The sequence below is a fragment of the Juglans regia genome, chromosome 11, assembly GCF_001411555.2.
Source record: "Juglans regia cultivar Chandler chromosome 11, Walnut 2.0, whole genome shotgun sequence".
In the NCBI taxonomy this organism is placed as follows: domain Eukaryota; kingdom Viridiplantae; phylum Streptophyta; class Magnoliopsida; order Fagales; family Juglandaceae; genus Juglans; species Juglans regia.
Window position 1 is genome coordinate 29,237,245 of NC_049911.1, and position 17,489 is coordinate 29,254,733.

Consider the following 17,489-nt stretch of genomic DNA (forward strand, 5'->3'; position numbering starts at 1 on the left):
ACAACAACAAAATAAAAGCTAAGTAAACATTTTGTATATGGTTCACTGAATGAGAAAATATACTTGTCGTGGCACAATTAGACCTGAACAAACCTATGTTGATCTGGAGGTTTTGAGGATGTTTTGACTATGATGTTGATAATTGGAACTGTAATGATATAAAGGAAGTATCCACAGGCCAACCAAAACAAAATTCATCATCCAGAAGTTGCTTTTCAGTCTATCCTGCCCTGAGCCGCTTACAGATTCAGTTCCAGGTATGTTAGCACACATTAGTTATAGCAATCATGTTGGGCAAGGGGTGGTGGTAGCGGAGTTTCTGTGGCGGGCAATTTCATCCATTTCCATTGAGTAGAGGAGCAGAGAAGAGGACGCTTTGTTAATATGAAGAAAGTGTTTATGGATTTTTATAGCACTGTGAATCTTAATCACGGACAGTGTAGTATCACATATTACACAATAAACAAAAGGAGGAGCAGAAGCAGCAGCAATGACAGTAATTTAGAATGTAGCTTTAATTTAGTAGAAGCACTCGTCTTTACAAATAATCACTCTTCAAGCATATTCATGTCACTCATAAGGAGTTGTTGCTTAACTACTTTCTTCTACCAGTCCATATCTTTATATTGCCAAAGAATCATAAACTATATGTAGCTTAGTATCGCACCAAATCACCAGTAGGGCCCAACCCTTCGTTGAACCTTTATACCGAAGCAGTTGCCTATCCACCACAATTGACTTGCACAAGCATATTTTCCAGAAAGGGGGAAAAAACTGCTAATTTCCGAGGTGAGATACCCTTGGCTATAAGTTCCAAACACTGACGACCTTTTACCCATCACTTCTTTTTCTTCACCACTCGCTTAGTAGCTTGCCATCATATGCAGATAATGTAATTGCATCAGGAAGTATTACCTGCTTTTGCAGTATTCTCATCTCCTTGAATTGATTTCAGTGGTTGTACTCACTGAAGAACAATTAGCTTCGACTGATAATCGCTTCAACACATTGGGGCATGGATCTGCCCCAAAGTTAGTATCGGATATGGTAACCATGCAACTCTCCTGCCCTATGCATTTCTGTAAAATATATCAAACATAAAGAAATGTTAATATGATGGTATTAATAGATGATATCTGTAAATGTAGAACCACAACTAAATCACATCTATGACTAAAAAATATTATTGCAGTTAGGGAAATGCCTTCTCTAAAACTTCAAGAGAGTTTGGTGCATGACAAGTTCCCTTTTGGAAACTTCCACAAGTTCCAGAAGGAGTGCCAAAGCTTGCAAACTTAATAGTTGATATGGACTGCCCTGTTGCACACTGCAAGTGAACCTTGGCCTGATGCATCATATTTGATTCACCATGGCCCTCAACACTATAGTTATCAATCGTTGGGTGGTGCTCATATGAATCAGCACAAACACTTGTCACTGATCTCCGCACAAGAGAAATCTTTGATGCATCCCCGCCAAGTTCCTCAAAAACTATCAACAAATTTCTGGTTGGCTTTAACCAGGACCTTGGAACATGGTACCTGAAGAATAAATCGTGTAAGATAAACCAAGTGGAAATGTTCAATAAATCAAGCTCAGCCAGCCTTTTCCCTCAATTGAGGGCATATCTAAAGATTTCATTCCTCTATGCTAAAAGTTATTATTATTATTATTATTTTTTGGCTTTGTGCGAATTGAATTCTAATACCATCTTTGAGTTGGTTGCCCACAACCAAGTTGGCACTTTGTGGGCCTGAATGTCCCAGTGTAGCTGCAAGTACCGCAATCACCCTTTGCATAGGCCATCCAATATCTTCCTATACTCTGTCCATTGATCCACACTTGGCCCTTCCCCATACTCCTCATGTCTAAAGCCAATGGCTCATATCCTTTAGGTGCATTGAAATAAGCCTGCCAGTCAAAAATAAATATTTAGGCCATGTTTGAACACTTAGATGAGATGATCTCAACACTTTTCATAATTTCATTTTCAAACATCACATAAACACAATACTTTTCAATTTCAAATTTTCAAATTTTTCATTTAATCATTACAATTTTCTCAAACTTCTAAACAAAATACTAAAAAAAATACAATTTTTTCAAATTTCAAAATAAAATAATACTAAAAAATTATATTTAAACAATATTTTAACTTTATAATATTTTTATTCAACTTTTTCTCTCTTTTTCCAAAACCCAAGAAAACATCTTAACTCAAATCATTTCACTACTATTTACAGAATTTTCATCTCATCTCATCACCCAAACATGCAGTTAGCCTCTAAAGTCTTTGACATTAATCTGACTTGCTCCTTTTTATACCCCTTCTCTAATCTTCCTTACCTTATACCACTTCAACGGACGCTGGCTTTGGATAGCTAGTGATCCACGGATCCAATCAATAGATGAGACTCTATCAGGAGAGACCAAATTCATTGCCTCTCCTTTCAGACCAACCTGTGTGCAGAGAAGACTGTAAGACAAACTTCTGGGATCTATAACACATGATGAAACATACATAAATAAGATTATCATATTTTTGTTTGCATATATATCCTTTTTCTGACCTGATAGGACCATTTTTGCAACGACAAGTCTTTTTTTCCTTCATCAAGACCATAAAGAAAAACTGGACCAAGGATTCCTGTTTGCCACATTTCATAATGCAACCCAATGTTCTTCAGAAACACAGAAAAATTCAACAGTCAGTCCCAGATATAATTCAATGACTTGAGCGTTCAGTGACTCAGTTAAGTCAACTCTGGCTCAGCTTCTGCTGCCACCATGCTTAATTGACCCCAGCAGTTGGAGAACTGGCCAGTTAAATTGCACTCTAAAAAATGATTAAACTACCAGACCTGCATTCAGAAAGAGTCATGCTAGGGCACTAACCGGTAATCCCACAGCTATGCTGAGTAGAGCAATTCTATTTCTTCCTGCATGCATGTTGACTGGTCCAGTAAATGTGAATTGCCTCTGTTCCCTGGTCCCAAAGGCTGATCCTATAGGAATAAATATGACAAAATTATTGAACTTCAATTTTGGGTATGAGAATCTAGGGATACAAGAAGTACTAACCCAATAGCAGAAGGCAAGTTTTGAATCTCTTTTTTTGTTTCCTCCTCTTTGTAGGCCAGGATTGTACTCAATTACTAGTGAAAGTTAAATTCAGCATACCTGAATATTGCCCATTGATGAAGATATGAACGGCATGGCCAGTTGATTGCACACTAAGAGTGGGCTTTTGTCCTCGCAGAAATGATTCCGATGGATGAATGTTAACACTGAAATGAAAACAAAACTCAAAATTCAAAAGAAATATCTGAATATTAATGAAGACAAAAACACAGAATAGAATGTATCATGGGTGAGGAAATGTGCACTCTAGATATATCTCTGTCCAGTCTAAGAATAAACTGAGACTACATTGTTAGTAGGCCAGAAGGATCTGACATAAACCCAGTTTCCTCGAGCCCCACACTGCTTGACACATCTTCCATTTCACATCTCTCCCTCACTCTTGCTCTTGACTTCTCAGCCAATTCCATATTCATTAAGTTGCACTACCAATCTATACTAATGAAGAGTAAATATATGCAATGTTCAACTAGGCGGATACAGCGATTTCTTCTCTGAAATATGATAATCAAATCCTTTCAGATCATACCTCTTTTGCATAAACATTGGAATGAATGTTTGTGATTTTCAAAATGAGTCATAAATATTTAGGTTTTAGAAGATTGAAGAAAGAGGTGGCGACATGTGCAACAATAAGTTTAGTTTCATGAGATCCATTAGGCTGCTAATCGGCGAGAAATTAGCAGAAAGATATTCAACAATCACATAAATCTAGAAGCTCACCTGGTTATGTACCATAGATAGTCACTAGCATCTCTGGTAACATTTATTTGCTCCAACAGTCCAACAGCTGTCATTGTTGAATGGTCTTCTACAGACAAAATATCTTCATCATAAGCCTCCCACGAGAACAATTGGGAATCAACCGGCAACATTTGCATCTGTGAAGTTTGAACTCCAACCTTTTTGAGGACATAATTGTGTTAGCCCGTGGTCCAAAAGAATAATGCACAAAATGAGCTACTCAACCACTAGTTGCTTTTTCCTTTTGACGTGGATTGCAATGAAAGCTAGAACTTCACTTACCCTTGCAGTATTAAATACCACATTTCTGCAGTCTGGAAGGATGCTAATTGACCAAGGAGGCAAATTGTAGTGCATGTTATTGAATGTCACCCTAGCAGCAGAATTTGAATGATAGTTTGCAAGAAAAGCAGCACACCGTCTTCGCCCTGAAGAGAATACATGTGCCTGGGAGATGGCCATGATCCAGTTAGGCAATTCCATTGGCAAGTTCAGTCTTGATACAAGTTTCCCAACTAACAGAACAGAGTAATGATCCATAAAAGAAAAGGCTGACCTGCTGATAGGTTCCTAATGAAGTAACAACAGGATCTGAAAAAACTAAAGCATGTTCACATAGCTTAATAGCTTTATGAAGTTCCTTCAGATGACCATGTTTAGGTTGCCTGATCAAACCTAAATACAGTGTGAAGTCGTTATTTGTGACTAAGAGTTAAAAATATAAACTAATTACCAAAATGCTATTCCTATAGGGAAATCAGGATCCAAGAAGTATTGGACTCAAGGTAAGATAGAAACGGGGATTACTGCAGTTTTGGATGCATGAGGGGGGGAAATTTAGAAGTCATTGAACCAATATTACAATTACTTACAAAATTCTGAATAATTCATATATCCATGAATCATAACTAAAAGTATCTGGTTAGTAATGCCGAAATGCTGTGTACATTTAGAGAGCATCTAATCTTGAGAAGTAGTCATGAAGATATGAGCTTAGCTTTCTCACCATATTCATCAATTGGAGCATCATAGTCATAACTTGTTGTAATGAATGGGCCACCAGCAGTGCGTCCGAAGTTGGTTCCTCCATGATACTGACAGAAGTAAGAAGTCATACACTAGGATCTAAATTCAATGACAGGCAAAATGAGTCCTTTTAAAACAAAGAACTGAATCATCCAAGATATCAAACCATGTAGTAGTTAACATATGAGCCACCCTTTTGTATGAAACGAGCAACTGCAAATGCCAAATCTTGAACTGGTCTCTGGTGAAATGTGCCTCCGAACTCTGTGAACCTAACCATTTGGGGGGAGGGGTAGCCAATCAGAAGAGTATGCATTCATTAAGTCATTCTAAAGGTAGTGGTGAAGTACACATTTACCAGCCACTCCAAGCCTCGGTCCACAAGGTAGGCTTGTAGGGTTTGTTGGGAGAGAAAGCATCACAGTAAAAACCATTACATGCGTTTATCTGTGGTAAAAAATGGAGAGACAAAGCTCAACAAATTTCAAATGAAACTAAAAGAAAACTGTTAAACACAAACCACCCACTAAGCGTTTTTAAGGAGAGAGGGCCAATGTAAACCCTACTACTACAGCCAGGTATTAAAGTAATAATGGGAAACCGAGGCATCCCATTATGTAAGGAGAATGAGAGAGCTGACCATGGGGTCTGGAGCATCGTCTTCCTTGCACATCACCCATGGGACTCCCGTATTCAATCCAACAGCCATTTTGGCCGCCCAATTTATGTACGCATGCCCGGCACCTCCGAAAGCCCTACTCTCCGGCCCATACTCATTTTCAATCTAAGCAAACCAGGAAAAGAATTATACTGCCAATCAGTTAATATAAGTACCATCCACCGTCAAGGTTTATAAGTGCACAACCCACTCTTTCGCCATTTCTTTCCATACTTATTCTCAACCCCAAGTTACTACTCGTACATATCTTAAGATTCAGGAAAACAGAATTTACGGTACACAAAACTTTACAAGGACCTATATCCAGTAGGGATACCTGAGAAAGGATGATGGGGCCTCCTTGTGATGCAAATAGCCTCTCGTTCTTCATCATCTGGACAATCTTCTGGGTGAAGCCTTCCATTGCCATCTTCATGAGAAAACATTGACAGATTTTCAGCTATTAAACCAACATCTGCATCATAATTGCTGCTTTCGTCCTTTCTTCCCTTCAATTTGATTGATCACATTACACCCCAAGATTTCAGGAAACAAGAAGAAATTAGAGGAAGGAAAACCTTGAAAGGCTCATTATCTGTTCTGAAGCTGATTCCAGGAACATACTTCAGCCAAACAGGGAATCCACTGCACCACACCACGGAGAGAATGACAATCAAAATCAAGCCCTCCAAACAAATTAATTTTACAAAATAATAATAATAACCCGTATCATCGGGCATCTATTCTGCCACAATGACATAAGAAATGGAGATCTGAAAATAAAAAAAGTGTGCAAGTTAATATGTACCCAAAGTTCCACTCTGCACAGATATACGGTCCAATGCGGAGATGAGCATAGAGTCCTACTTTCTGAACTGTCTTAATGAACCGTACCAAATCGTACCTCCCTTCAAAATTATACTAAAAACCAAGTTTCAAAAGGGCAAAATAAGCTTAGAACTAAAAAATAAGTGAAAAAATAAGCAAAAAGACTAAAACAAAGAAGAAGTAAAAGATGCTGCAGATCGAGAATAATACATTGCCAGGTGAAGGTTCATGACCATTCCAAAACACATATGTGTCTATGACATCCAAGCCTCCATCTTTGGCCTTCATAATAAGGTCCTCCCACATCTACACCAACACCCATTTCACAAAAACACCAAAGTCCCGCAAATAAATCAGCTTTTTTAAGAAGATCATCAAATGTGAAATAAAAACCGAGACATACTTCAGGTGTGCTTCTGGGATAGTGAATGGAGCCGGAGATGAGGATTCTCCTTTGGCCATTGATGATGATAGCCTTCTTATCGTAGGTGACACTGCACTGGATCAGCTCAGAACCAACAACCAAGGTCGTGAAGAGCAACACTAGAAGCTTGGAAATGGAAACTGAGAGAGTTTCCATGTCTTTCTCTCCCTCTCTCTCTCCAACTATGTGGATGTAATTTTGAAAAGAGAGCTCAGAGTGGCGAAAGTCTGTAAGAGACAAGTTTTGGGCTTCTGATCGTCTACTGCTACTCTTCGGCAATGCAACCACGGTCCTTCTCTGCTACGTACCGTCTTTATATATTGTAGTCTCAGGCTTGTCAGCTCAGAACAACTGAACAAGTGCGCTTTTGATTGAATTAAACACCCCAAATAATATTTTAATTTTTTAAAACCAAAAAAAGCTGGCACAAATTGAAGTTTTATTTTACTGTTGTCATCTGCCAAAAACAAAAAGGGAAAATAACAATTACATAGTTGATGACAGCTTACGTTTTTTAGGCTGTTATAAAGTTCCTGAATACCAATTGAAAGATGTATACTGATAAGGTATGATTCACCAGTGAACCCAGTTAACTTAAATAATGCATCTTTTGTGTAGACTACAAATTAGATCAACTTGTATTTTGCATGTGTCGGCATAACAAGAAGTGACTTCACTTCATTAACAGCATTCATAAATTTGGGTCCTCAGATCTCAGTGGTTGGAGTATTAGGTAATAAGGGATTAATATAAACTCAGAAGTCGGAAGCTAGCAGGGTCTATTAATAATCTAAACTTTCCATTGCCAGACCTAACCTGGAAACCCATTTATATTATACTCCTTTGCCCTGTTTGCACATGTGACCCCTCCTTTCCTGTCACCAACCATACTCCCACTTTGTTATTTGTTATTCTCAGGATGACAAAACGTTGTCTTGTGAGCATAGATGTCTCAAGCCTTGTCCAGTAGTCTATGGGCACTGGGTCAGTACCATGCCACCATGTGATTTGTCTTCCATGCCTTTCTGTATCATCTTACATTGTTCATACATTCCCTCTCATTGAACGACATGTTGAAATGGTAGGTCACCATGTTACCCTTCTTTTTTTTATCTTCTTTTTGGCATGGGACTCCCCCATGATCCCCCCCACTTTTCTTTGGATGATTGTTTTACTTTCTTTGAAGATCATCATAATATTTCCAACGACTTATTCTATGATATGTTTATTAGATAGCAGTATTAGATATTTTTCGCTTTTTTCCACTGTACAAGCCGAGAGATTAATCATTGCATGTTATATTTGCCCTGGAGGTGAATCTTTCAATCACTCTACAGGCAGAATGCACATTCCCTACATTAAAAAAAATCCATAAATCTTAAATAGCAAGGTAGAGTTATTTATTTATATTATTTAAATAATAAGATTTGATTGATAAGATTTAAATTTTAAATTATTTTTTTTCTCAATCAAATTATGTCATTGTGTTATATACACTAACTTAATTTTTCTTTTTCTTGTAAAATATTATTGTTCTTTTTGAGGGGTATGAGTCTAAAAAAAGTTTATAAGGTACCCATATTAATGAGCATCCACATGTAGATCGTTAATTAAAGAAAATGAAAGATCATGACCAATGCTCCAACCAAGCTGCCACATGCATCATTATTAGTAGTGAAATGATTTTTATAATTATAAAATATATAAATATTGTATAATTATTTAAAATAAATAAATAAATATAATATTCATATTAAAGAAAATTAATTTTTAATAATAAATTTTATTATTTTTTAAAATAATTATACGATATTTATATATTTTATAATTATATGTAATATTATTTTTATTAATATATTTTATTAAAAAAAATAAAAAACAAAACAAAACAAAAACATTGATTGATATTTATTTTATCACGATATGTTAGATCTCCAAAAATTATTTGAAAAGGCAGGCAGAGCCACTTCGGTTAAAGAGCCGAACCCCAAGACAGCGGGCCAATGCTCGCATTCCGTGGAACGTGGTTCCTTTCGACATAGAGACATAAAATGCTATTCCTCCCGAAGATTTTCACCGAAAATTTTTACCGAAATTATATTTTATATTTTTTTTATTTTTTTATTTTTACTTAGTGATTAAGGAATGTTTTTAAATGAATTTATGATTTTTTTATATTTTTTAAAAATATTTAAAGTGTTTAAAAAAATGATTAAAAAAAAAGCAAAAACAAAAAAAAAAAAAACCATTTGCCTTTCGGTAGAAGATTTCGGTGGAAATCTTCTGTGAGTGTAGCAGTTCTCGACTTCGACCGTGGTCTAGTACTTCTCGTTGAGCAAACCTGGGATTCTTTGTGTACTTCCGTTTTTATTTTTCTTTTTTGCCCTTTAGCATGCGTCCTTCATTCTCTCTCATTCAAGACGTACTGTACCCTATGCTAGGGCACTATGGTCCTAAATCTAATCTTCCTAAAGGGTTGCCAATGCCTAATAGGTAGAAATTTGATTGCCTAGAAAATATAACCCAGAAAGAATAACTCTTTGGTATTTATTGGCATGTTCAGCCACGCTCATGTTTTCAGTCTTTAAACCAAATGAAAGCAACTTGCTCATTATTATTATTATTATTATGAGTAGTGTTATAATTTTATTTATAAAATTTATTTTGTTAATTTTTTTAAAAAATTAAAAATTAAAAATTTAAATTTTATAATTTTCACATGCTAAAGTAAGCTTTTTGAAAATACATTTAGTATTTTTCTATTATTATTATTGGTATGAATTTATCAAATAATGCTAAATGTTACAAGACACGTGTCACATGCATCTCTCTTTCATTAAACTCGTTTTTTATGGATGTTTCTGATGATGTATAACATGAAATCAGCATCACTTTTCAAACAATCTCATGGGAATCTTAATATCCTGTAGAATGAAGCGTCGGTGGCAATGAAGCGACTCTGAATTATGCACACTATCGTCCTGCGTAAAGAAAAAGAAGCATAAACGCGTTGCGAGGAGGGGATTTTTCAAATCCTAGCTTTCTTTTTGTATTAATAATTCACCTAATTTTTGTTTCTGTATCTATGATTCGAGTCGCTCATCACCTAAACCAACTCGGGCCCAACTCCCCCACCCACAAAGGCTATTTATTGTACCTTCCAACTTTAAATATGGACGGCCTGTTAGTTTACACCTTCCATTGCAATGGCTCCTTTTCTCTTTTAAAAGTTGATTTGATTATATAAAATTAAATTATTTCATCTCATCTCATATAATCATTATAAATTTTTTAAATTTTTATATAAAATATAATAAATAATTCAATTTTTTTAAATTTTAAAATAAAAATTTATATTATAATAATATTTTATTCAACTTTTAATAAAATATTCTATCTCATCTTATATGAATTGCATAACTAAATGAGACTAAAGTTACTGATTCAAATCAATGATTAAGCTCTTAATCTTTAAGATCATAAAACTTGTATGAGTCACCCTATATATATATTAAGATCATAAAAGTTGTGTGATCCCTTTGACATGGGCCCATGATCACACATGCATTTTCATAGGAAGCTCTCGCTTAGAAGGAACCTCAATTATAATGTTGTCGACTTTTATTTGTAATTAGTGTTAAAGGGGTCCTCTCTTCGTCTAATCTTAATTTGGTTTCTAATATTTTAGCGTTAACTAGAAGACAAGGGAGGTGGGGACACCGTTGATGCGCCGTTTGTTTCTCGCTAGTGTCAATGCATCGCATCTATTTAATTTAGCACCCCTAGATCTCCGTTCCGTTTACGTCGGTGGGAACAGTTTCGGTTGTCCGGGAGACGGAGTCGACACATTTCACGTGTACCCCATCGAGATGGCCAAATTCCAAAATATCACACGCCGTTGGATCACGTGTAACGAACGGTGCAGCACTCTTGACTTCTTTTTAGGGCCAACCTGGGATACCCTACTAGTTGTGAATCGTGATCGGTGTTTATGATAAGTCTCTAAAGGCTCTTGTGGTGTGTGTTAGACATATCAGTTCCGATATATCAGCAGCTCATCAAGATAAATCTGTTACCTAGTTGTTGTTGTAGTTATCTAGTAAATCACAACAGATTTCTGTTAGTATTCTATAGTTATCTAGTTATCTAGTTCTGTTAATAGAGTTATTTAAACATTTGAATTCTTGTATCTATCTAGATAATGTAATTTGAATAACTTTGTAATTATCTATATATATGAAAACACTCGAGTAACTGGTTATCAATTTGAGCCAGATTTCATTCTATTTTTATTTTTCTAACTTGGTATCAGAGCATTAAATTGCTCACGCAACTCGATCCTATATGGCCTCATCCAATTCCTCTTTTGTTATCCCAAACATTACCTCTCTGGTTTCTGTCAGACTAGATGGAACCAATTATCTGAATTGGATTACCCAATTCATTCCTGTGCTTAGAAGCCATGACTTACTAAGCATTGTTGATGGGTCAGAAATCTGTCCCTCTCAATATCTTCTTGATTCCAGTGGGAATTCTACTTCTGATCTCAACCCAGCTTACTTGGTTTGGCAGAAGAAAGATCAATTTATTTTGGCCTGGTTAAACGCCACTCTCAGTGAAAAGATCCTATCCACAGTCTATGGATTAACAACATCCAAAATGGTATGGAGTACATTGGCTAGCAGATTTGCTCCTCAGTCCAGATCTCGCATTTCCCACCTCAAAAGACAGCTTCAAACATTGCAGCAGGGCACTAAAAACTGCTCTGATTACTTGATCCTTGCCAAAAATTGGTCTGACCAGCTCACAGCAGCAGGTAAACCTGTTGATGAGGAAGACTTGATCTCCTATGTCATCGGGGGACTTAATTCCATTTATAACCCTTTCATCACATCTCTTAATTTTGCCACTCGAGACAAACCAATTTCATTTGATGATTTTCAAAATGAATTGCTCAATTATGAGCAATTACTTGCATCTCAGAACAAGACCCTTCCCAGTGATGGCACACAGTTTGCTTTCTTTACAAACAAACACAAGTTTACCCATGGCAAGAAATCAAAATACCCCACTCAGCAAGGCAAGCCTTCCAACTATAATCGACCTCCTGCCAGTTCAAACACTAGCAACTTCTCCCTTAAACCACAATCATCCAGCAGCCCCTTCACCTCCACCAAATTCCCACCATGCCAAATCTGTGGCAAAAATAACCACCAAGCCCTTGATTGCTATCATAGGATGGATTTTTCTTACCAAGGTCGACATCCACCAGCTCAGTTGGCAGCTATGGCAGCCCATACTCATGGCACACAAGAAGTTGAACAGCCTTGGTATCTTGACAGTGGTGCCAACAACCATATTACTTCTGAATTGGACAACTTGACCCTTCAACAACAGCCTTATCAGGGCAAAGAACAGGTCACAGTGGGCAATGGAGGAGGCCTGCTCATCACCAACACTGGTTCTTCTCTGCTTCTTAACTCAAACAACAAGTTCCTTTTACACAATATTTTACATTGTCCAAAAGCATCTTCTAATCTTTTATCCATTCAGAAATTTTGCAAAGATAATAACTGTTATTTTGAACTCACATCATCTCATTTCTTTGTAAAGGACCTACAGACCAAGGAAACACTTCTTCAAGGGCCGAGTGAAGCTGGACTGTATCCCATGTATCTCAAGCAGCTGAAAATCAAGAAATCAATTCCTAAAGTTGCTCATATTTCCTCTTTTACTGCATTGCAAGGTGTCAAAGTTCCAATAAACATTTGGCATTCGAGATTAGCTCATGCCTCTGAATCCACAGTTGCTAGGGTCATTCGAGAAGCTTTGCTTCCTATTTCTGGTCCTGTAAAACAGAATAATTTGTGTGAGTCTTGTCAAGTTGCTAAGAGTCACAAACTTCCCTTTCCCGAGTCCAATAACAGATCCTCACATCCTCTTGAGTTAATACACTCAGATGTTTGGATCTCTCCAGTTGCTTCTATAAGTGGATGTAAACTCTATGTTCTATTTATTGATGATTTTTCCAGATTTACCTGGTTGTTTCCTTTGCAATTCAAATCTGATGTGTTTTCTTGTTTTCTTAAGTTTAAACAACTTGTTGAAACTCAATTTTCTGGAAAAATCAAACAACTTATGACTGACAATGGTGGAGAATACCTCTCTACTAATTTCAAAAATTTCCTCTCCACCAATGGAATTCTACATAGGCTCACTTGTCCTCATACTTCTGAGAAAAATGGGATTTCAGAGAGAAAACATAGGCATATTACTGAGACAGGTTTATCACTCTTAGCTCAGTCTCATCTTCCATCCTGCTACTGGGTTGATGCCTTTCTCACTGCTATATATGTCATAAATAGGCTTCCTACACCTGTCCTTAGCAATCAGTCACCATTCTTCACATTATTTAACAAACCACCAGATTACTCATACCTAAAAACATTTGGTTGTGCATGCTATCCTTTGCTTAGACCCTATACCACCCACAAATTAGCCTTTAGAAGCACCAAGTGTGTTTTTCTCGGGTATAGCTCAAATCAGAAGGGATATCGATGCTTGGATTTAAACTCTCAGAAAGTCTACATCTCCAGACATGTCATCTTTGATGAATTGAATTTTCCTGCTTCTGATACAAGGGCTTCAGCTGCTGCTTCCTCACCCTTGCAGGATATTTTCCCCTCCTCTGTCAGTGCCTCACAATCAGGTTCTTCCTCTAATCCCTTGCCACCTCATTCAGTTTCTTCCTTTCCTATTATTACACCTCCTGCATTCACTGTCCCAACAGATTTCTTTGATACATCACCCTCATCTGTCTCATCTGAACCTATTTTTCCAAATAATACAAGCCCACCTGCTCCACATAATGCTCCCATCTCAGAAACACAACCTGATATTCCTCCACCTCCTTTTCATAATGATCTTATCTCTGAAACCCCACCTGTTTCCTCCTCACCTGATCTTCAACTTCCTTCACTTAATTCCACTCCTCTCACCACCATAAACCTGCCTACCTCCTCCTCCACTCAAATCATTACACGATCCATGACCAACTCCTCCAAACCTAAACAATTTCCAGACTACCATCTCTACTACTCCACAAAATATCCTCTCCAAGCTCTCTCTACCATCACCTTACCTTTTGAACCCCAAACCTATAAGGAAGCAGTAAAGAACCAGCAATGGCTTGATGCTATGCAGGCTGAATATAATGCCCTCATAGCTAATAAAACATGGACTTTGTGTCCGCGACCTTGCCATAAGAAAGTTGTCAGGAATAAGTGGGTGTTTAAACTCAAACAAAAATCAGATGGGAGTATTGATCGCTACAAGGCCAGGTTAGTGGCTAAAGGATTTGATCAAATCCATGGAGTGGACTTTCATGAGACATTTAGTCCCGTTATTAAACCAGCCACAATTCGATTGGTACTAGCATTAGCTGTTCATCATGACTGGTTTATCAAACAACTTGACATCTCCAATGCCTTTTTACATGGTTTTCTTGAAGAGGAGGTTTACATGGAACAACCTAAAGGATTTGAGGATTCTCATCTTTCTGATCATGTATGCAGATTACATAAGTCCATCTATGGACTCAAACAAGCTCCTAGAGCTTGGTTCTTGAGATTGTCACAAGCTTTACTTGCTCTCGGGTTCAATGGCTCCACGGTTGATACATCTCTTTTTACATTTCATTTGAACAACATCTCTGTTTATGTGCTTATTTATGTTGATGACATAATAATTGCAAGTAATTCCTCCTCTTCCATTGATCATCTTATTGCTCATCTTAGTGCTGAGTTTGCTGTCAAAGACCTTGGTCCTCTCTCTTATTTTCTGGGCATTCAGGTCACAAAAACATCCGAAGGTCTCCATCTCAATCAAGGAAAGTATGCTACTGATCTATTGAATCGCACAAGGATGGCTGGTGCTAAACCAGCTTCCACACCTTGCACCACAGGTTCTAAACTTTCCAAATTTTCAGGGGATCCACTTGATGATCCTACTGAATATAGAACTTTGGTGGGGGCTTTACAGTATCTCACACTTACCAGACCTGATCTATCCTTCAGTGTGAACCAACTGTGTCAATTCTTACATTGCCCAACCACTGATCATCTAGTAGCAGCTAAGAGAGTGTTGAGGTATCTAAAGGGCACCTTACAGTTTGGTATCAATTTCAGCAAGGGCTCCTTGCAACTTAATGGTTTTTGTGACTCGGATTGGGCAGGGTCTCCTGATGACAGGAAGTCCACCTCTGGCTATTGTATATATCTTGGTCCCTGCCTTATTTCTTGGTCAGCCAAGAAGCAACCCGTTGTTGCAAGATCAAGTACAGAAGCAGAATACAGGTTTATGGCATTCACTGTGGCTGAACTCTATTGGCTTCGCATGCTCTTGAAGGAGCTGCACATACCATTAACTAGTGCTCCATGTCTATGGGTAGATAATCTTGGTGCTTTGGCTCTATCTTCTAATCCAATATTTCATGCCCGTACCAAACATATTGAGGTCGATTATCATTTTATCAGAGAGAAGATATTTAACAAAGACATACAAGCAGGTTACATCTCTACAGCAGCTCAACCATCAGACATTTTTACAAAGGGTCTCACTTCAGCCAGATTTTTGTTTCTTCGTGACAAGCTGATGGTTCAAGATCTTCCCATCACCTTGAAGGGGGATGTTAGACATATCAGTTCCGATATATCAGCAGCTCATCAAGATAAATCTGTTACCTAGTTGTTGTTGTAGTTATCTAGTAAATCACAACAGATTTCTGTTAGTATTCTATAGTTATCTAGTTATCTAGTTCTGTTAATAGAGTTATTTAAACATTTGAATTCTTGTATCTATCTAGATAATGTAATTTGAATAACTTTGTAATTATCTATATATATGAAAACACTCGAGTAACTGGTTATCAATTTGAGCCAGATTTCATTCTATTTTTATTTTTCTAACTGTGTGGACCCATTACTATCTAAGTTTGTTGCCTTTTCTTTTCAAACATCTAATTGCAAATCAGCATTGACTGAGGGACAATAGCCGCATTGCCCCAAAATTCCAAATCGCAATGGGATCATTAGCTAATTTGATTACCAACAAAAAAAAAAAAAAAAAATCATCTAAATTGGGAGAAATACAAAATGCGGGCTAATGATCATATTATAATTGAATAATAATATACCTATAATTATTTTACAACCAATCAATGCTATTGTGCAATTTCATTAAAAATAATTTCAATTTACATACTTTAGGCAAGAAGATATAATTTATTTTGAAAAAGAAAAAGAAAAAGAAAAAAGAGATGGATGATCAAGATCAAACTCTTAAACTATTTTTAGTTTTCTTTAAATGAATAAGTTAAATAAGGGAAAAAATTTCTTGCAAATGAATTCGCGCATCAAATCGGAGATCAATACTGACATATAAGATATCCGTTTAATGAAATAGTATAGAATTGAGACGAAAATAATTTTCGTGAGACAAATTACCTTCTTCTTCTCTTAAAACTTTCATTGTTTTATTTTTCTTTTCAATAAAAAAAATCATGTCAACATCAATACGCAGATTTGACAAATCAAATCGCTTATACCTAACAAGACTCTTAAATAAAATTTATTGGCCTAAATTGCTGTCTTTATGTCGTTTTGATCTCAAATTTTAAGTTAGTGAAACTCAAGTCATATTCTAAAACGTCCACATAAAGATATATGAAGTGGTAGTATATTATTATTTTCGTACGTTTTTATTCGTAAGACAATATGTTTTGGTCATTTATTTACTGTAAATAATATATAAAATATCTATTTTTAAAATCCTAGACAGCACTTGGATATGTTGGTACAAAGGAACTGCAAAAGAGACAATAGTGAGAGAAAAATTTAGTTTAAGGAGCGTTATAATGTCGCTTTTCTTAAGATAATATTCGCCCCCACCAATAATGGTATGCACATGGGTTATAAGTGAATTTGTCTCCAATATACAATGAAACTCAGAATAAGTCTGTTTGTCTAACTGCGTTATGCACACATGAAATTAGACCCTGAATACTTTCATATTTTGCTATTCAACCAAGAAATTAGAAATCTGTTCTTTCGAGAACAAATAAATTCTAACAAGTTCTAACAAGTTTTGAAGAAGTAAAATACTTGGGAGAGAGAGAGAGAATTCAAAAATTAAATTATGTCCTGCTCAAATGGCAGGTCAATAGGTCTATTTATAGAGGACCAAAAGTTGTGAACGCAAAGTTATTACTTCTCGTATTTCTGAAAACTGTTCGGAATAAATATATATTATGTTTGTTGCCATATGACATAATAGTTGGACTTAGTCTAATACTTGCCTTGCGTCCATTTCAATTGGATGGCACCTCATGAGGCGCACACTTTCGAAGTTTTATTTTCTATTTTCCCAAGCGTTGCAGTGCATGAGAGCCTGCATGCCTCTTGGGGAGGCCTCTTCATAAATCAACAAAAATGCTTCCTTTGGAAGAGGTGTGGATTCAACCCAATCCCATGGGATGGCTTGGCATGCCTCTTGGAGAGGCCTCTTCATAAATCAACAAAAATGCTTCTTTTGGAAGAGGTGTGGATCGAACCCAATCTCATGGATTAAATGGAAAGCCTCAATACTATTAAATTAGCTAAAGTCTTATGG

At 36.6% G+C, this 17,489-nt stretch overlaps 1 protein-coding gene and 1 pseudogene across 1 annotated transcript; one reads left to right on the plus strand and one right to left on the minus strand.

Moving 5' to 3' along the window:
• Window positions 1–500: 500 nt before the first annotated feature.
• Window positions 501–7,165, minus strand: LOC108991335 (beta-galactosidase 5-like). The gene is made up of 19 exons (XM_018965517.2): window positions 6,801–7,165; window positions 6,608–6,703; window positions 6,378–6,490; window positions 6,148–6,214; window positions 5,907–5,999; window positions 5,552–5,695; window positions 5,270–5,358; window positions 5,078–5,183; window positions 4,892–4,979; window positions 4,442–4,560; window positions 4,168–4,332; window positions 3,865–4,043; window positions 3,181–3,287; window positions 2,896–3,005; window positions 2,571–2,681; window positions 2,347–2,460; window positions 1,709–1,911; window positions 1,205–1,541; window positions 501–1,079 (listed from the first exon to the last, which is right to left on the minus strand). The coding sequence occupies exons 1-19, from the start codon at window positions 6,975–6,977 to the stop codon at window positions 933–935; spliced, it is 2,565 nt and encodes an 854-aa protein (XP_018821062.1). The 5' UTR covers window positions 6,978–7,165; the 3' UTR covers window positions 501–932.
• A 4,477-nt stretch (window positions 7,166–11,642) lies between these two features.
• LOC118343928 lies at window positions 11,643–11,767 on the plus strand (annotated as a pseudogene).
• The last annotated feature ends 5,722 nt before the right edge of the window (window positions 11,768–17,489 follow it).